The 20548-nt window shown below is 36.4% G+C and overlaps 2 protein-coding genes across 4 annotated transcripts in view; one reads left to right on the top strand and one right to left on the bottom strand.

Annotated features, from left to right (window-relative positions):
• Window positions 1-20548, top strand: part of LOC136830703 (rhomboid-related protein 2-like) — a 26910-nt gene extending 6362 nt beyond the window's left edge. Inside the window, exons 2-10 of one of the 3 annotated variants that reach the window (XM_067090467.1) lie at window positions 2962-3105; window positions 8502-8647; window positions 12154-12391; window positions 14124-14345; window positions 15760-15921; window positions 17081-17226; window positions 17699-17912; window positions 18823-18936; window positions 19284-20548. In XM_067090467.1, the coding sequence (XP_066946568.1) occupies window positions 12359-12391; window positions 14124-14345; window positions 15760-15921; window positions 17081-17226; window positions 17699-17912; window positions 18823-18936; window positions 19284-19550 (1158 nt within the window). In that variant the 5' untranslated portion in view covers window positions 2962-3105; window positions 8502-8647; window positions 12154-12358 and the 3' untranslated portion in view covers window positions 19551-20548. Of the gene's footprint in view, window positions 1-2961; window positions 3106-8194; window positions 8648-12153; window positions 12392-14123; window positions 14346-15759; window positions 15922-17080; window positions 17227-17698; window positions 17913-18822; window positions 18937-19283 lie in introns of those variants that run through there. The other 2 variants (XM_067090469.1, XM_067090468.1) reach the window with 2 other exon arrangements.
• Window positions 2017-6781, bottom strand: LOC136830903 (golgin subfamily A member 6-like protein 22). The gene is made up of 5 exons (XM_067090875.1): window positions 6282-6781; window positions 4724-4903; window positions 3973-4157; window positions 2949-3066; window positions 2017-2313 (listed from the first exon to the last, which is right to left on the bottom strand). The coding sequence occupies exons 1-5, from the start codon at window positions 6573-6575 to the stop codon at window positions 2107-2109; spliced, it is 984 nt and encodes a 327-aa protein (XP_066946976.1). The 5' UTR covers window positions 6576-6781; the 3' UTR covers window positions 2017-2106.

Raw genomic sequence — 20548 nt, 5'->3', positions numbered from 1 at the left:
TCATTTGAATTGAACAGGATGTGAACAAGGTCGGATGCAGATTCGGTTTTAGGTATAAAACTGATTTAGGCGAGTTTGTTCTATTAACTAAGTTGATTTATGGGAGGACTGTCACAGGTTATTGGTTTCGACGACTTTCCCATTGCTGTTAAGTTTTGCTTAATTTTACGATTTAGGCTGACAAGGCAAGTTCTGGGGCAAAAGCCATTTCAGCAATTAAGATAGTAAACAAGTAAAAAATGCGCTGAAGTTTCTTCAGCGCAATCGCGTTTTCTGTACAGCGTATAATCAAGGCCGCCGAAAATAGATCTATCTTTCGGTGGTCTCGGTATAATGCTGTATGAGCCGCGGCCCATGAAACTTTAACCACGGCCCGGTGGTGGACTATCCTATATAGTTGCCAGAAGCACAATTATGGCTTATTTTAACGTTAAATGAAATAAAAACTACTAAGGATAGAGGGCTGCAATTTGGTGTTTGATGATTGGAGGGTGGATGATCAACATACCAATCTGCAGCTCTCTAGCCTCAGTAGTTTTTAAGATCTGAGGGCGGACAGAAAAAGTGGGACAGAATAAAGTGCGGACGGACAGACAAAGCTGGCACAAGTTTTCTTTTACAGAAAACTAAAAAGGAGGAGGGAGTTGGAGTGGTTGGACAGCAAGATAAAGAGATCCAAACGGTAAAGATGAAATGCAAGGATCTGAAGGTGGAACTTGGAGAAAACCCCCAGTTACACTGAGAAGTAATAGTTAGAGAGGTTGAACAGCAAGATTGAAGAAAGGAAACGGAAATTAAACTAGGGGCCGATGGAACGCAACAAGCACCCTTTAGTAATGCCTACAGTGCACCACGTGAGGTGCTTTGAGACACTAATTTCGTAGGGGTCAAGTTTCGGAATTTTCCCCCTGCTTCCGTAGTGTCAGTTATAGATATTCTTTCGTATCCTTCGCATCAAATCTATTTCTTTCTTAATAGGTAAGGCTGATGGGGTAGGCAATCTTCCCGGATTGGAGCGTTTCAGGACCTGTTCCTGTCACTCAACTGACAAAGCTTTGGAATTCTCATCCTGCTTTTGTTTTCCCCATCAGAGGACGTTCATCTGTCATTTCATTCATGGTTAAGCCGTAACCTTCTTCCGACCTTGCTCGCCTCCTTACCTGGGCTAGAAAGGGGTATTTAATAGTAACCGGAATACTAATTATAAGGGATAAGTAATGTTCAATTATGTTTTTCGTATAGGTATTATTACTTTACTGTACCATTTACTTTATAATCCTAATTACTTTATAGTTCCAGTTACTTTGCAATCCCAATTACTTTATGGTCTCAATTACTTCATAGTCCCATTTGAAGTAAATCTAATGAAGGGAAAGGAAATATTCTTTGAAAAATCAATTTTATTCTTCTTGTACATCTCAAAAATCATTTAAAACTAGAAGGAAGTCAATCTTCAATTCACAAAAATAACAACACTGAATTTAAATGGCCTTAGGCAATATTTAAATGCTTTATACCTGCAAAACATACCATTAGCTTATGATAACATTTTTTAGTGTGAAAAATACCTTAGAGGAATATAATGCTGATATTTCACCACATACAAAAATATCAATTAAAATGATTTTGAATACTTTCACAGAAATGCTGTCTGAATGAAAAGGAACTTTATAGTTTTAAAGGTCTTAATATTAGACTTGTTTTAATTATTACAATTTTATATGAGTAATGTTTTTCTGTCGTCTCAATTATCTTGTCACCTTTTCAAATATGAGGAAGCCATTCTGTGAAAGTTGATCGACCAAGTTCAGTGACCTTTAGCTTGTTATATAAAGTGGGTAATAATGGTAATTATAAAAATAACATGTTAAAATAGAATGTGATCCCTTGATCTGAAAATATCACTTAAAATTAGAGCTGAATGCCTTATCAGAAATGTTCCAAGGAACTGTAAATGATAATATAACAGTTTAGTTTGATATTAAAAAACTGGGGTCTCAATTATAAAGGTCATCAAATGCATGTCCTGGTAAATACAATAAGGAATCACAGATTTCCTAGATCTAGGCGCAGTTTCTAGACCAACGACGTATAGCGGGTAAATCTCTAAACCTGAGTCGTTGGTCGCCTTCCGTGCATCTTGTCCAGAATCCTTTGCTTGACCCTACGGGCGTAGGCCCTCTTGAAGGCGGAGTACCTGAGGTCCTCCGCTTTCAGTTCCTCTTCCCGAATGGCCTCCTGGAGTTTCCTGTCGTTGATGTCTTGGATTTCCTTCAGAGCCTTCTCTCTGTACTGTAGTTTGGCCTTGTTGCTCTGCGGAGGGAAGAAACAGCTTTGTGACTTTGTGAGTTTCTAAAATTCGTTTCTGTACTTCTAAATTGTGTTATCAATGTCTGTAAACTAATGTATCTTTGACTATCAAACCTTATAAATTAATTGTAGGTTTTTTTATCGTTGAAATGCACGTTGTTAGACTTCTAAACTGTTGGTCTTAGACCTATAAACCCGATTTTTTTTTATTCGGCTCGCGAGGAGAAATTCTGTTTTCTTAGAGTTATGAAATAATAACTATTTTCATTGTTCACTGGTCTATGTATTCGCCTCTCCGGGTTTTAAGCATTTCAGCAACAACAACAACAACAACAACAACAACAACAATAATAATAATAATAATAATAATAATAATAATAATAATAATAATAATAATAATAATAATAATAATAATGCAGGAACATTGGATAGACTAAGTTACTACTGGGTCACTCAGCAAAAATCCAGCTTAAGGAGTAATTTGTTATTAATTTCTTTTGAATCGAACCTGGTAAGAAGAAAAATTATCATTGTTAAATTATGTGAATACTATGAAATAACTGCAAATCTGCATTAATGTATTTTTATAATGAAAGATAAAAAAAAAATCAAACCATCAAGCACCATGTAAGCCCCACCTCCGTCTTCCAGTGTTGCTGATGTCTCTCGTGAAGCTGGTCCGAGAGTTCAATGTCCTTGCGAACGTCAACTAAGTTAGCCCTGGCCGTCTTCCTACGTCTGGCAAGTTCAACGCATCTGTATAAGATGAGATTTTACTCAGTTTTCAGGATATTAGTGAGTAAAGTACTTTCTTTTTTCTTAAAATCTTCCTCTGAAAACCCTTATGGACGGGGTCGACAGACTATAGATAGACCCAAGAGGGTTCCAAAAGGAAATCAGTTTGTAGAGAGAGGCAAGTTATAGAAAAAGATGTTTAAGAAATAAATAAATGTGAGGGAATAGAAAATAAATTCGATACACCTGCAATTCAGGAGACTTCTCAGAGAGTAGGGATGAATTTGTTCCTAGCTGAAGTATCTTGAGATCTGGGGATTGATGAGCTGCATCAGGCAAACTATTCTACATTCAGTTGTGGCTAAGATAAAATTCTTAGCAAATTGAGTAGTATTAAAGTAGTTGTTAGAAGATGTCACACTGTTTATAGCAGCAGCCTGCCTAGTGTTAGGAGCTAAAACAGTTAGACCAGGTAAAGATGAGTGGAGAGGATGGATGTCGTTGTAGTACATTTTAAGCAACAAACATAACGTTCTCAATCCTTTAGGGGGTTAGTGTCGTTAGTACATCTCACGCGGTGCGCTTTAGGTATTACTGAAGGTTCTTTGCAGCGTCCCTTCGGCCCCGAGCTGCAACCCCTTTCATTCCGTATACTGTACCTCTGTTCATATTATCTTTCTTCCATCTTACTTTCCACCCTCTTCTAACAATTGTTTCATAGTACAACTGCGAGGTTTCCCCCCTGTTATGCCTTTAAAACCTTTTTACTGTTTCCTTTTCGACGCTGAATGACGTCATATGTCCCAACGCTTGGCCTTAGGCCTAAATCTTAGATTCCAGTTCCAATGACGAACTCTACGACTATGCCACACGTTAACTAATAATAATAATAATAATAATAATAATAATAATAATAATAATACTCACTGTTCATCCAGATCTTTCTTGAGTTTCTCCTTCTTCTCGATTCTCTCCAGTTTTTCCCGCCATTTGTCGTCCTCGTATCTTTCGTGGTTCTCGATGACCCTCTCGGCCCACTTGGCGTCGTATTCTTCTCTCTCTCTGATTCTCTCCTGCTTCTCTCTCACCTGGACGGCTCTTCCGGCCAATACCTGGTCGGGGAAAACCGGTGAGGGAGTTTTTACTTGGGTATTTTTATACTACGTGTTTTCTTCAAGTGTGATTGGCGTGGGAGGGTATTCAATTTATTTATTTGTCTGTTTCATGCTCATTATTATATGAATATGATTATTTTGTCGAATGGATTTTTATTCATTGATTAAAGTGAATGATTAAGATTAGGACCATAAATTTTTTTCATAATTTGAATGTGTATAAGAGGTATGGATACGTTTGTCAGTAAGAATGTATACAAGCAGTATACGTGCAATGCATTATACGTAGCCTAGGAAACGAAAGAAATTAACGCATCAAGACCAGTGTCCTATAAAAAGTTTTATGAGTTAAAGAACAAAACAGATTGTTAGTCAGGCTGAGATGACCTTATCACATGACAGGTTCTTGCTCATCTGAGCAACGCTTAAATATGCACAGAAACATGCGCTCGTAATGACGTTATCGACGATGACTCAGGATGACGTCATCGACGCTCACGCAGAGTGACGTCATCGCCAGTTGCTAGCTAGCTAGCTGCCCGGCTGACTTGACCAGAACTGACCTTCGTGTGGATGCGCTGACCGCGTTGCTTCGGCGTGATTGGCTGCGCTGTTGGTGGAATGTAAGACCTGGCGGTTCTCAGTAGATCCTTCCTCTTCTTCGCCTCCTCCTTCAGTTCCTTTAGGCTCTTCGGGGGGGCGTCGCCCTCCGAAGGGGTCTTTTCGACGGATACCTTGTTGCTCTGAAATTCGTGACGTGAAAGTCTACAAGTAATGTTTGATTCTTGTTGACACAGTTTGGTTATAAGGTTAACTGATATTTTAGGGAGAAGTTTCACTATAAGGTTAATTGATGATATCAATTAACCTTATAGTCAAACTTCTCCCTAAAATATTAATTTACCTAATAGTTAAACTTCTCCTTAAAATGTCAATTAACCTTATAGTCAAACTTCTCCCTAAAATATTAATTTACCTAATTAAACTTCTTAGAATATCAATTAACCTTATAGTCAAACTTCTCCTTAAAATATCAATTAACCTTATAGTCAAACTTCTCCATAAAATATTATTTTAGGGAGAAGTTTGACCACAAGGTTAATTGATATTTTAGGGAGAAGTTTGACTATAAGGTTAATTGATATTTTATGGAGAAGTTTGACCATAAGGTTAATATTTTAGGGAGAAGTTTGATTATAAGGTTAACTGATATTTTAGAGAGAAGTTTAACTATAACGTTAATATTTTAGGGAGAAGTTTAACTATAAGGTTAATATTTTATGGAGAAGTTTAACTATAAGGTTAATATTTTAGGGAGAAGTTTGACTATAGGGCTAATTAGTATTTTTAGGAACATTGAATTACCTATAGGTCTTCGTGCGGTAATTTTGCAAACTCTGACAACAAAACCTGTTGAATGATTTCACAATTCACGTAAATTTGGTCGAAAGTTATGAAATAGTCTCGGAGAAGTTAGGTAAGACCTGTTGAATGATTTGGAAATTCATGCGTGGAGCTTAATTTAACTACATATGAATAATGCAGAACTTTGACTCAAGACTTCTTGAACTATTTTAAGAGGTTGAATCGAATTCAACTTGTTAGTTTACCAGAGCTTTGGTTTTATGACCTGTTGAATTATCTTCAAGATGATAGGGAAGGTTTCATAGACTTGGTATGAGTTAACGCTTCAATTGTCGTAAAATCCACATATCATATCAGTAGTGATGTATTTTTGGAATTTGTGATCAATGTTCAGTGAATTGACACAGCTTTTGTATACTGATTCAAAGTGCTACTTTACAAAAAGTAAATCAATAGATGCTCATTATTGCTTAGGAAATCTCGAGGTATAAGCGAGGCTTCCATCAAGAAATGGGTAATGTTGCTGTTTCTTTAATCTAGAAGACATGAGGTTTATTGATATTTTCATTCTAAAGCAACACGCATTACCTGAGCAAAATTTGAGTGATTAGTTTCCAGTGATTGCATGCAAGACGGCAACTGAGTTTTGTTGATGAAATTTAAATTTCGGGATATGGTTGTAATTTTTTGTGTTTATTGCTATGGCTTGACTACACTTTACCACAGAGACCCTGAAAAACCACCAGAATTTTAAAGAAAGAGAAATACCTCTCCGACGGAGAAACTATGCAACTGAGCTCGTAGCTTCTCGATCCTCTTCCTGATGACCGCGTCCTCTTTCGCTTCTATTTTATCTTCTTTGCCCTCGCTCTCCCTGGTTTTATCATATCTCGCCAACTCCTTCATCTTGTTCGTTTCGTGCTCGGACAGGTGGTAAGTTAAAGGCTGATGGCTACGTCGCGTAGCATCGACAAAGTCCTTCCTACCACCTTTTTCCCTGGTCCACTTGGTGATCTTGGTCGCCATGCTTCCAAACGACGCTGTTGCCATGGCGACGGGGACGCTACAACTGTCAGTTTCTGATCAGCTGTCTCTTCTCAGACGTGGCGTGGATACGGTCGATTTGGGGATCGATACTTTCGTTATTATTAAGTAAAATTTTAATATATAGCTTTTTTTTTACGTTGGTTTTATTTGTTGATGATGCATTGGCATATCTGAGTTAGTATTTACACGCTGAATTTATTTGAACCTCGAAAGTTATCTTGGCGCCAAAATTTGAAGGCAGTTCTCGCGCGAATATTTCAAAGCTTTGAAAGCTTTCAAAGCTCTCTTCAGCAACATCTCTGGTGCTTCGTGACCTTCCAGCTTTGAAGACGCATCAGAGCACTGTTTTTTTTATTCCTGCTATCCCAGAAGTTTAGATACTCAAGCTATTTCCTTTCTTTATTCAAAGCAAATAGATAATCCATGCATTTAAAACATTCATATCCAACGTACGAGTTAAGAATATCAAGTAGCCAGTTTTTCATGGTACAGATGTCAGATACTTCCCAAGTTATTTTCTAGAATGTTTGTGATTATTTATTTGTTTGTTTCACTTATCTACTTGTGGTTTCTGAAAGCTGTTAGTCAGTTTGTTCATCAAAATAAAATTATCTGATTCTTCATCAAATTATAATTATCAATTTGACTATTTTCTGCCTGTTCATTAATTTGTACATATCTCAGTTCAAACTATACTACGAACATTCTTACTCAAGGTGACACTATAATATATAAAAAAAAATAAAATTGAGCGCTTTTTTTTTTGGTTCATACCTTAAAGCATTGCTTTAATGACTGTACAGAATTCAGAGGAAATTAATATATACCACGAGAAAATTCATGTGACGAAGGAACCGATAATATCCGGATGCATTCCGGTTACGGATCGCTGGTTCGGAATTTTTTTATCTTTGGTTCCCCCTTTTTTTTTTTTTTTGTTATCCGGTTCAGAGAATTTGTTCATTCTTTAATGAGTGTATCCGCTCTCTGAACATCCATTGATCACTGATTTGATTTTTTACAGTTTTCGTTTTATTTTTTTTTGTTTGCAAATATACTTTTATTGCAATTGTTATTTTCGTACGCCATGTTTCCAAAATAAATTCAAGTTTGACGAGATGCTGGAAATTACCATTTTTAAGTTAGGAACTTTTGTCCAGTTTGGGATATGACCATCCATTGAAAAATTATGTAAATAATGTAAAAGATATATAATCGTCTTTATCTCATTAATGGTGAGACACGAAAGGAGCGTATGACGCATGCGCGTTTATTTCCTACTGTACTGCATTCGAATTTCTCTTTGTCTTCATTCCAGATAGACTGGTGGTGAGTTGCCGTTGGTCAATTTCATCACGGTACGAATGCATCAAAGTGGTCCTACGAGGAAAAATATTGCTGAGACATCTCTCTCTCTCTCTCTCTCTCTCTCTCCATTTAGTCGCAGATTTAACGTAAATTAATGTTTAAAAAATAGAAACTACATCTTTTTTGTAACAAACTTTACCTTGGTATACACAGTCTGGGGTCAGACCGAGTCCCGAGCGTTCGCCCGTGACCCTGTGAACTGGTGTGGGTGTGGGAGGGCGCTTTGGTTTGTGGGGAGGGACAGGGGGAGGGGCCCCTATAAAGATAGATAGGGATCACGTATCCTGGGGAAGGCAGCTAGAATTGATGGGGGGAATTGCGATGGAAAATATGGTAGACCTGAACTGAGATATTAAGGCGAAGTGAAACATTAAGACGAATGGGAAAGGATATAAAGTCGTTGATAGTAACTGAGTTCGTGTGTGTGTGTGTGTGTGTGTTCATGTGTGCGCGCGCGCGTGATTGTCATGATGGCGGGGAGGAGGAGAGGATTGGGAGGTGGGGTTTATGGTTGAAGGAGTGCTATGTTTATTATCAAGGCTGCGGGATCCTCCCCTACAGGTACGCCGAGGCATTCAGGATGTTGGCTCAGCGACTCACCCAGTGAGTGACTCAGTCTTCCCTTGGCTCTCGTTGTGTGAGGAGGAGCTGGACCATACTATCTTCGAGACCAGACCTGGGATGAACAATTGTTAATGCATCTTCTGGTAAGATTTTTCAATCAGGCTATTTTTTATGTGTCACTGTGTAGTAATTGAAATCATTTTCAGTAGTCTGATTCATGTATCTTCTTGAAGATTATAAAACGTGATCAAAACGTGTCCGTGAAAGTGGTGCATTGAGTGAAGTGTTTATTTGCGCGAAATTACGAACCAAAACTGATACGCGAAAATAAATCCTCTTCAAATCTCACTCAGTTTTCCATAGTTTCCTGAAGGTCAAACATTGCTTACCTGTTGCTTTCCTGGGATTAGGTAACTAGACCACGCGAGCCGTTGCCATTACGTAATCTTTTGAAAGGGAGAAGACGGTGTTTGAACTTGAGAAAATTTGACCTTAGTTTTTGTTGGGTTATAAGTTGTAACTCTATCAAGTGTTTGTTTTTTTGTATTCTTTGTCTCTGACTAATGAGAGCGGATGCAGAGTAGGGAGACAGGTGTAGGTGGGAGAAATCCTAATCTTTCCTAGAATGCCTTGTCCTGACCTAACCAGATTTAACCTTCCTAACAATAACTTAGGGCGCCGTGGCCTCAACTGGCCTGGGGAGCTTCCCCCCAACCCCAACCCCCAAATTGCACTGAACATTCCTGTCTCCTTGCTCTGTAGACTACCCGACTATTGTATAAAAAAAAGAAAAAAAATGAGTAAAATTTTCTTCGGCGTAATAGAGTTTTCAAAACGGCCACGGCCCATGAAGCTTAAAGCTGCGGCCCTTGAATTTAAAGCCGCGGCCCATGAAACTTTCAGCCACGGCCCGGTGGTGTCCTGTGTTGTTGGCACCTATAGTGATGCCAGATGCACGATCATGGCTAACTTTAACCTTAAATAAAATAAAAACTACTGAAGCTAGAGGGCTGCAATTTGATATATTTAATGACTGGAAAGTGGATGATCAACATACCAATTTGCAGCCCTCTAGCCAGTAGTTTTGAAGATCTGGGGGGACGGACAAAAAGAGCGGACGCACAGACAAAGCCGGAACAATAGTTTTCTTTTACAGACCACTAAAAGAGGCAGATGGTGTAAAGTAAACCTGTTTTGTTTTATCCGATGACAAACAGCTAGGAGGAAGAAAAAAAGGAATGTCTTCAGATGAGGACGTAGGAGAGCTCCAGAGATGAACTGGGAAAGGTCACTTAGCCCTGTGACTCATTTTTATTTTGCGTCTTCTTTCGGAGCAAGCAGTTTGTTTATTTGCTTGTGGGAAGTAAACAACACAAACGCATTTTAACCCTGCTGAACCACAAGGGAAAACCATAATAATACAGTCTTTTTTATTTATAGAATGAACTTTTTTTTATTGTCGTTCAGAATTTCCGTGAATGTTTGTTTGATGATTTTTGTCAGTATGATAATAGGATTTTTATTTTACTTTGCTTTAAAGCAGTATTGCTTGATTTTTGTAAATATATATATATATATATATATATATATATATATATATATATATATATATATATATATATATATGTCTATACATACACACATAATTATAAATATGTATATATAAGTATTAGTAAAATAGTAAAGATTTTGTGCATTGCATTTCCTAACTCCCATGTAATATATACTACTCCCACTTTTCGATGAAAGTTCAACATGAGTAATAAATGAATTAATGGATAAGCATAAGATTTCATAGATAAAATCGTGTTACTTACAAATATTGAACTAGTTTTTTCACATTTCCTTTTTACAGAATAGATAAAAGAGGAATATAGAAGAAGTCAATCGATGCCCGGGATAAAAATACTTTTAACAAAAAAAAATTACGTTACGTTTTGTTTATTGCTTTTGATTTACTTATTTTGTTTATTGCTTTTGTTTTACTTTAACAAATCCTCCAATTTTAGGTATTAATGAGACTAATGAAAATCATAATGAAAGCTAAATAATGAATAAATAAAATGATATATACAATCATAGAAAAAATTCTAAAAACTCATCCAAAAATATCTACGTTAAATGCAAAAAAAAAAAAAAAAAAAAAAAAACACTTGGATAAGCGCAAATGAATGTTGTGTTCGACGCAGGCCGGAAGTCTAACGCTAAATTTAAGGTCCTGTTTTTTTTTTTTTTTTGTGACAATGGTGTCTTCAAGGTCCCTGGAAAGTGTTATCTCATACGTCAGGCAATTTACTCTTGTTTGGTTATTTTTGTCGGATTTCTTGTGATATATGTATATGCATACAGTACACGATATATATATATATATGTATATATATACATATATATATATATATATACATATATATACATATATATATATTTATATATTATGTATATTTTGTATATATATATGTATAATATATATCTCTATATATGTTATATGTACATATATGTACGTATGTATTTATACATACATATATATATATATGTGTGTGTGGTGTGTATCTATGTATGTATGCTTGTGTGTGCGTATGTTTGTTTCGTCTTCCTGTTTCCGTTACCGTGATCACAAATTCAAGGAAATTTTCCCTGAAACTCAGAATCTTAAATGAAATCTAACATAGAATTAAGGAAGCATGACGTGCAACATTCATTAACCGCATCCTGTCCTTGTTCCGGCGTTTGAGAGGTTACGATTCGTAAATATCTCTCTCTGCACATGTACACACGTGCGTATATGTGTCTGTAAGCCTTAAGTTGAGCACAGGTTTAAGTACGTGTGGGTATAATTTTGCAGTTTTTTTTTTTTTTTTTTTTTGCTTATGGGCCTGAGCAAGCAGGTTTGTATAACTGTGTTCTCTATGATTAATACACATGCGTATATGTGATTGTAAGTCCTCAGTGGAGCACAGGTTTAAACACATACAGGTATGATTTTCACGTTTGTGCTTGAGCAAGCAGGTTGATGTAACTGTATTCTTGACAATGAATATCTTTTCGTAGACTGATGAATATGAATGAATCTTCGAAGGACATTGTAATGTCATATAACTTCACCTTCATATTTATAAAGTAATTCTGTAAGTCATTGGTATTTTAGTAGTAAGAGACAAATAGATGCGTAAAACCTTTTATTTATAAACATATATTTTTTTCGGACATGTACATGGCGCTTAAGACTTGCGCAGTGTCATTTTACATCTGAATACGTAAACGGCTTATGACGTAATAATCGCTGCAAAATATGCAGTTATTATAATGTCATGTAAATCACTTTTATCTATTCAATACCTGTTAATTTCAAGTCTGTACTTGCCTCCACTTACTTTTGTATTCCACGATTTTATAAATAAAAAAAAGAGACATTTCTTTTTAAGCACCTCTCAAGAATCATTTGTCTCTTGTGCCCACACCTGAACTATTCTTGAAAAAGTTATAAGAAAATCTTTAAATGCCACTTTATCATGTTTGACCTGATAGCTGAGATGTGAGAAGAAGCTGTATTCATGTATATAATGTAAGCTAAATTTATTTCAGTATGCTGCATATGTAGACTAATAACATTTTACTATTGCATTATACTACATATTCTTTTTTATTCCAGTTTGACAGATACAAGATTCGTCTGCCAGCTATGCTATGCACTGAGAGCACACGTCTTCATCTCGAGTCTATAGAAAGGAAACGCCAACGTTGACAATAACAATTTTACGAGGAGAATAATACCAAGGAAGTGGTGGAAAGGAGAACGAAGATCCTCGGGGATATTTAGAAGATTTCGAAGGCTCCTGTAAGGCGGGAGTGAAAAGATGGCTACCATAGATACAGTCGAGTCTGCTAATGTGGGTAACAGTTTCAGGTGTCATTGGTTTTCGACTGAGAGTAAATGGTTTTTCTTGCTACTGTTTATTGGAGAAAGATGTTTTTAATTAGCTAAGTATTTTTATTATGAATAAGTGCTGTCAAAATTCTCAGTAGAGGTTCCATTTTCGCTTACTTATTGCCTATAAAGATTGTATTGTAATTATGGTGAAATCTTAGATTATTACTGTCATATCAGTATGCAAGTCTCTCTCTCTCTCTCTCTCTCTCTCTCTCTCTCTCTGAGTTAAATTCGTGAACCTGTCTTAGAAAAACTCTATTTATATTGCATTTTGACCCCAAGCAGGGGCATTTAAACCCATTATAGCCGCAGAAACAACAAGCCAAGGGATTACGGAAGCTTAGCTGACTTCATGTATCTTTAACCTTCGTATTGCAAAAGTGTGTGAAAGATGGAGCGTGACTGGAACGTGAAAATAATTTTACCCACATTCCTCCGGCTAATTGCAACTCATGGTGGTAACTGAGCAGCGGCGTTTGTTTATATTGACCTCCGCGTTTGTTTGTGAAGCTGGTAACTAAGTAGTTATGGTACCAAGAAATCTGTATTTTTTGTGAGATGTGTTAAGGGTTTCCCCTTTCTTGTACTGAGCAATATGCACGCAAAAATGCATTCGTCATTAGATTAGCAACTCATGTCAGTTGCTATTCTGTATACAGTATGAATGGTTGGCTGATTTCACGATCTTTAATACGTTACAAACTTATTAACCGTTACAACAGCTTGGCATTATCTTTGTCATTTGCATATTACAACCACAATGGCATTTTTTTGCTAATCCTTAACCTCGTGCGAATGTGTTTAGCTCTTCTTATTTTTTAATATGTTAGGGTGCGTCCACATTGCAGTAAAACTTGTCATAAACACACGTTGGCAACTTATTGTACACAATCACAAGCAGGTTGAATGCTAATGACTTACTGATAGTTCTCACCAGTGGTTTATGCGATTGTTCATCATTTGCCGAAGGCTCGTTCTCCAATCACTGTTCTTGACTTGTTTTCAACATGTTTGTGATAAGTAGCCAACCTGTTTGTGATATGTATGTGACAAGTAGCCAACCTGTTTGTGATATGTATGCGATAGGTAGCCAACCTGTTTGTGATATGTACGTGATAAGTAGTCAACCTGTTTACCTGTTTGTGATATATATGTGATAAGTTGCCAACCTGTTTGTGATATGTATGTGATAAGTAGCCAACCTGTATGTGATGAGTCGCCAAACTGTTTGTGATCTATATGTTATAAGTTGCAAACCTGTTTGTGATATGTATGTGATAAGTAGCCAACCTGTTTGTGATATGCATGTGATAAGTCGCCAACCTGTTTGTGATATGTATGGGATAAGTTGCCAACCTGTTTGTGATATGTGTGTGATAGGTAGACAACCTGTTTGTGATATGTATGTGATAAGTCACCAACCTGTTTGTGATATGTATGTGACAAGTAGCCAACCTGTTTGTGATATGTATGTGATAAGTTGCCAACATGTTTGTGATATGTATGTGACAAGTAGCCAACCTGTTTGTAATATGTATGTGACAAGTAGCCACCTTGTTGTGGTAAGTAGCCGACATGTATTTATGACGTTTGACTGTTTGTGTGAACGCACCTTTATATATTTGCCTTTTCATAGTTCTATACAAGTTGCAAACACCTGCTAATTTTCACAGTTTCTTTACCCTGGACAGGAGGCACCACCGACCTCGAACTGGGTCCAAGAGATAGCGCAAAAGTTCTGGGAGAGCCAGGACCTGCAGAGGAACCGAAGGATTCCTCTGTCCAAGGTCAAACGAGCCCTCCTGGAGACGGAGAAAGGGGACAGGATGCCCAATTCTCTGGTAGTCAGGCTCCTGATGAAGGCAGACCTGAATAACGACGGTTATATAGACTACGAGGAGTACATGACCTTTGTAAGTGTATATGCTAATGTTTATGTTCTGATGTATCAGAAATTTGTATTTGTTTGCTGTCTAAGTACCAAATTGTTCATACGCGGAGCAAATCTGGGTCTTAACATTAGGATAAATCTTCTAGCGCCTGCGCACTCCCGTCTCACCTCCGTGACGGATGCCAGATGCCACCAATTCCTTACGTAAACAATTCTTGTTGTTTTTAACCGGTTTCCAGCTGGCGCCAAAAGATTTATCCTAATGTTAAGACCACAGGTTCTTGCTATTTGTTTGATAAATTGTCAAGGTATTGTATAACAGAGATTATTTTTTTCGTCATACATGTAGAGCACAAGGAATTTAGTGGTTTTCTACCAAAATCATATTTCCAATTATTACCGTAAATTACTTTATTTGTTGTTTAACTTATTGATGAAAATGGGTATATTTCAATGATTCTGCTATTTTCGTCAGTGAGACTGAAAGAAACATCTAAAGATGAAAGGTTTTCAAGCTAGAATTCAGTGAAAAGGTCTGTTGTTAAAGAAACCGTTATTGCATTTGACAGTTAGCTCCAATTGTAACTTTATAGTGAGTTCGGAATACAATAGATTTCACAGAAAAACTCATTGTTCCGGAACGTGCATTTAAAGTCTTTTTTTTTTTTTTTTGCTATATTTAAGTACTGTAAAAGGATTTCTGCTAGATATACAAAAGTTGATATAATTTACCGTTATCAGTTCTTCTACTCATTAATTAATTTCTTTTATCCATTTCTCATTTGTGAAATATTGGGTTGGAGGGAAGGGTAGGGATTCTTGTCAAATGTTATATTTTGTTTTCATCAATCAAGTAAATGTGTTAATAATATCATTTGTGTTTTGGGAACTGACGGTAAATATCAGCAGTCGATATCAGTAAGGCTAATCGTGATTGGCGGAAGCTCATGTTCAGCACTTGTCATTGGTTAAAATGACATCGGCTGTGGATATTTGCCGTCAGCCCCAACTGGTTGACTACGTAGGCCATTTAGTGAGTTAGCTTTACCTGTATTTATACCTAATGCTTTATTTTTAGCACTGTTTAGCTTAATTATATATATATATATATATATATATATATATTTATGTAATAAATATACACACAACTATGTATTAATATATATATATATATATATATATATATATATATATATATATATATATATATATAGTATACTGTATGTATGTATATATATATATATAATACATATATATATATACTGTATATATGTATGTATGTGTATGTATGTATGTAGCTATACCTTTATATGCATGTCAGTATTAATTCTTTAATTTCTCTCAACTACCAAACCAATTCTTTTATTTTTCTTATTCTACATTTAGCTTTATTTACTTATACTCTTCACTGTATACTTAAATTTTTCCACTACCAGGCGGAGGCAGCGTCCAAATACCCGAGAAGGAGGGACACCTTCAGCAGGATGACCATGACCTTTGTCCCTCGGAACGAGAGGACGGCTGCGAAGAGGTACTACCTGCAGATGTATTCCTGCTGTCCGCCTCCCCTCTTCATGATTCTCGTGTCCCTGATGGAGGTATGAACGAAGATGTAAAGTGTTTTTTTTTTTATCTTCTTTCCATTGGCGAGATGTTTTACCTGTGGGGGTCCTTTGATGATGATGATGATGATTATTATTAGTATTATTATTGTTATTATTATTTTATTATTATTATTATTATTATTATTATAAAGTCTTTTCAGTTCTTCCCACTTTATATAATATCAATTCCACTGATGCTGCTATTCTTTTTAACAGGACATGTTTAAAAGAGGGTCTACTCCATTCATAATTTATTATTATTATTATTATTATTATTATTATTATTATTATTATTATTATTATGCAAATAAATGCTATTCTTAAGGAACAAGCCTATAGGGGTAATTGACTTGAAATTCAAGCTCCCAAAGAATATTGTGTCAGCCTTGGTTATTATTATTATTATTATTATTATTATTATTATTATTATTATTATTATTATTATGCAAATAAATGCTATTCATAAGGAACAAGCCTTCAGGGGTCATTGACTTGAAATTCAAGTTTCCAAAAAATATTATGTCTTGATTATTATTATTATTATTATTATTATTATTATTATTATTATTATTATTATTATTATTATTATTATTATGATGATGATGATGATGATGATGAAAATAAACCCTATTCATACGGAACAAGCCTACAGTGGCCACTGACTTGAAATTCAAGCTTCCAAAGAACATGGTGTTCATTGGAAAGAAATTACAGAAGATAATAGAATATACTGAAAGAAGGGACCTACATAAGTACGGGCGAATTGTTTTAGGGTAGTAATGCATTGCACCTTCGCTTGAACATTTGAGGTTCTAATTGCGCAACATCCTGAGAGAGACTGTTTTGCATACGTTGCAGTCTCAGTTATGCCAGATATAGTTTATTGTTACTCTTGTTATTCACGATATGCATCCAGTCTTGCGAAAATTCAAAAGATCATAGGCTTACATGTCAGTTTATTCATTTTCGAACAGAGTCTAATCCCCAGTTAAAAGGCCTTTAATTCCTTTTAAAGTGTCCTACAGATTTATTTTGATGTCCGAAGGTCTCCTGACTTGATAAATTTGATGTCCATAAAGAATTACTATTTTGAAAAATTTACTCTGATTTCCTTCAGTATTTTGAAATTCATTCAAAATTCCCTTTCTTCCAGATAGGCGCCTTCATTTACTACAAGGTCGACATGGTGAACACAAGCAGTCCGCTACAGTCTGTACCTCTCTACTCCCCTCTCATCTTCAATCCGTTCAGGCGCTATGAGGCTTGGCGTTACATCACTTACGCTTTGCTGCACAGCGGGTATGATTCAGAGCACTTATTTCTTTTTATTCATAGCACTAGATTTGGGTTGGTTAATCGTACTAGAATCAGGTAACAGGAATAGCCCTAGAAAGTCGGGTGACTGTAATTTTTTTTTTATGTAACTCTGTCATTAGGTTGTGCTTCACAATGGTCTAGTGTTTACAAGATTTTTCCTGGAACCCCTTTAGTCTTCTGAACTGGATGTACGAGTAACGTATATTGCCATTCCCATTTGAATTCTGAAATATCATCCATGAATGAAACAAGTAAAAATTATACCTAAAATTGAGAACGTAGGAATTCTAATTAAATATATATGCTGGCCAATGAATACGTCATGCCTTCTAGATTCAGTGCCAGTGAATAAATCACTTTATTTCATACTGTAAGGTTAAGATACGAATGAGATTATGTGGGACATAATAACCTGAATTTCCTGCCTGTTTAATGAATTAACTCTTTCCTGCAGATACGTGCACCTCATCGGAAACTTGCTCGTGCAGTTAGTCCTAGGTATCGCGCTGGAGATATTCCACGGTTGGTGGAGGGTGGGGATCATCTATTTAACAGGGATACTCTTTGGGTCCTTGGCACAGTCCATTATGCACCCGCAGATCTTCGTCCTCGGAGCGTCGGGGGGAGTCTTTGCAGTAGAATACGCCCATATTGGGAATCTTCTATTGGTAAGAACAAAACGAATCCAGGTAAAAAAGTCGCAGGAAAAAGTCACAATAATTTTCCCTAGATAGTGACCCCCAAGGGTTTTAACCCGGTATGCATCCACCTTCGTGGTATGTTTAGTACAAGCCCGTTGGGGATTTCCGTATAAACATGAACAAAAGACTGTAAATATCATAAAGATAATGAACCCCAAGAAATATTGTGAATTTTACCCCTGTGGTTTTATTGCCGGCCACCATTAATTGATGTGACTTTTTTTCCCAGTCAAAATTGTAACTTTTTTTCTTGTGATTTTATCACCGGTCACCGAACAAAGCAATCTTTGTTTAACTTTTATCATCATTATGGACTGTACCTTCTGTCTCCAAGCTCTTTTTTTCTCATTTTTGTTCCTAGATTGGCGTTCTGTTTTATGGAAGAATGCTGATAATGGTAATTAAGAAATTAAGCCTATGCATTAATCACCAGTTATAAAGGTTAAAACATATTATTGATCTTAATACAGTTCATTAACCTTTAAGCAATAGTCTTCAAACATCACGTAAAATATTTTGGAAAATTCCCTTTGTAAAGGGTCATTAGTTGCATAAGAACATACTAGTTGGTTTAACAAACTCATTATTTGATACTTAGTTTTTTTTAGACAATTCCTTGTTTAGCAATGAGATGGCTATAATAGATGGTCTCCACAGAAAAAGCTTCTTGGATAATATTCTTTTCTCTAATTATATGAAAAATGCATATTTAAGAGTTTAGTTTCCATTTTTTATAACCCTGTCATATTCTTAAGTGATATTTTTCACTCTAACAAAAAATGCTAATTCATTTTAAACCTACAATTATTCTCTTTGATATTACTCCTCCTCTTAAGCCAAACCATTGCGCAATGTGATGCTTCTTTTTCGCCTGCAGAACTGGTCACAGATGGAGTTTAGGTGGGTTCAGTTGATCATCATACTCGTCCTGAGCACAATGGATTTGTCATTGGCAATACACGACAGATACTTCAGCTCGACGCCTTCAAACGTGAGTGATCCTTTGGTTTTGGGACCTACCAGTTTTCGTGCAAAATTGGCGCCGTGTTTAGTGCCAGCCCCTTTGGGAATAACGTAAAAACATAAGCAAAAGACGATAAATACCATAAAGATAAACAAAAGACATAAACAAACAAAAACATGAAAAAATGCGGTAAATATTCCGGTCGGCGACTGGCGGGAACCAGGCCGCGGTTATAGTCTTCAGCTTTACCCTGAGTTTGATTTCAAACAGACAGATTACTCGCCATACTGCTAATAATAATAATAATAATAATAATAATAATAATAATAATAATAATAATAACAGTACAGTAACTGTATCAATTTCTTTTCCAGACCGGTCACATGGGACACCTGGGAGGCGCCATCGCTGGCGTAACGGTCGGCATCTACGTCCTGAGGAATTTCAAAATCGAGAAGTGGGAGAGGTACTGCTGGTGGGTAGCGCTGTCAGTCTTCGTCATTTTGCTGGTCGCTGGCATAACCCTCAGCGCAGCGCTGCCTGTGCCTGAATATTTCCCAAAAGACGACCTCTCCCCCGTGGGTCAAGCGAGAATCGATTACTTGAACAACAGATACGAGTGGCTGATTAAACCGCAGTAGCTGTGGTGCATGATAGACCCAGTGGTATGGTGGATGGTTTAGATTAAGCTGGTTTTATGTCAGCAAGGGCCCTTGCGCAGTGTGGTAGGGTGTTAAAGTCTAGCGACTCCCCAAACCAACAGAGACATCACAAAATCGGCCTAGGAGTTCTGGAATACCTGATTCAGTGAGCGATTATATAGTTCGTCCTAAGAAAACGCCAAGAGATTGCCTACTCTGGTTCCCTAGGCCAATATGCTGACAAGGCCTGTTGCCGTATAAAATTTCGGTGTTAAGCTTCAAACGCTTATGAAGAGAAGTGCCACCTCTTCTTATATCCTGGTGTAAGGATAGATTAAGTAACCCGTCCTGAGTTAACTGGAAAGACTGAGAATAACGCATATCCTCGATAAATAATGGCAATTTGTTAACTTTGTACTCTTCTGTTCGCTTTTTTTGTTGTTGTTGCTCAAGTATGAAAATGCATTGTTATATGAGATTTTATTAATATACCGAACAGTTTATTGAAACCTGAGTTCCAAGCCATATAACAATGAATACCTAAACAGCCCCAGTCTCTCGTGTCATTATCAGGTCTGAACTGGGATTATGGTGCTGACGAGTTTCCTAACGTAAGATGATATTATCTATAGCGTATTTTTCCATCCAGTCACCAAATCAGGACTGTTTATCGTTTTATTATTATTAAAGATGAAAGCGTTTATACAGTTACATTGTTTTCAGGTAGAGTGGATGAATTCTGTGTGAAAAGTTGGAAGCGTTTGATATTTTTCAATTAATAATGCGAATATTGTGCCCTCCAGTGAGAGAGATTGGCGTGGCGATGGACTGGAATACACTTAGTTATTCTAAATGACTTATCTGTGATATTAGAAAGCCTTTATATAGTAGGTTACTTAGAATTTAAGCCATTGCATCACACAACGTTTTCAAATATTTTGTTATTGTTCCAATAGAACGATGAATTTTTATATTACAATAAAACATATATTGTATAA

Source organism: Macrobrachium rosenbergii, chromosome 47 (assembly GCF_040412425.1).
Source record: "Macrobrachium rosenbergii isolate ZJJX-2024 chromosome 47, ASM4041242v1, whole genome shotgun sequence".
In the NCBI taxonomy this organism is placed as follows: Eukaryota; Metazoa; Arthropoda; class Malacostraca; order Decapoda; family Palaemonidae; genus Macrobrachium; species Macrobrachium rosenbergii.
This window is presented reverse-complemented; position numbering and strand designations above follow the sequence as displayed.

What these genes read in the sequence shown, in the direction of transcription:
- LOC136830903 (XM_067090875.1), bottom strand. Translation starts at nt 6,575, where the DNA reads ATGGCAACAGCGTCGTTTGGAAGCATGGCGACCAAGATCACCAAGTGG. An exon ending in AAGAAAGATCTGGATGAACA is followed by an intron (nt 3,067 to 3,972) that starts GTGAGTATTATT and finishes CATCTTATACAG; the next exon opens with ATGCGTTGAACTTGCCAGAC. An exon ending in AGCAACACTGGAAGACGGAG is followed by an intron (nt 2,314 to 2,948) that starts GTGGGGCTTACA and finishes TTCCCTCCGCAG; the next exon opens with AGCAACAAGGCCAAACTACA.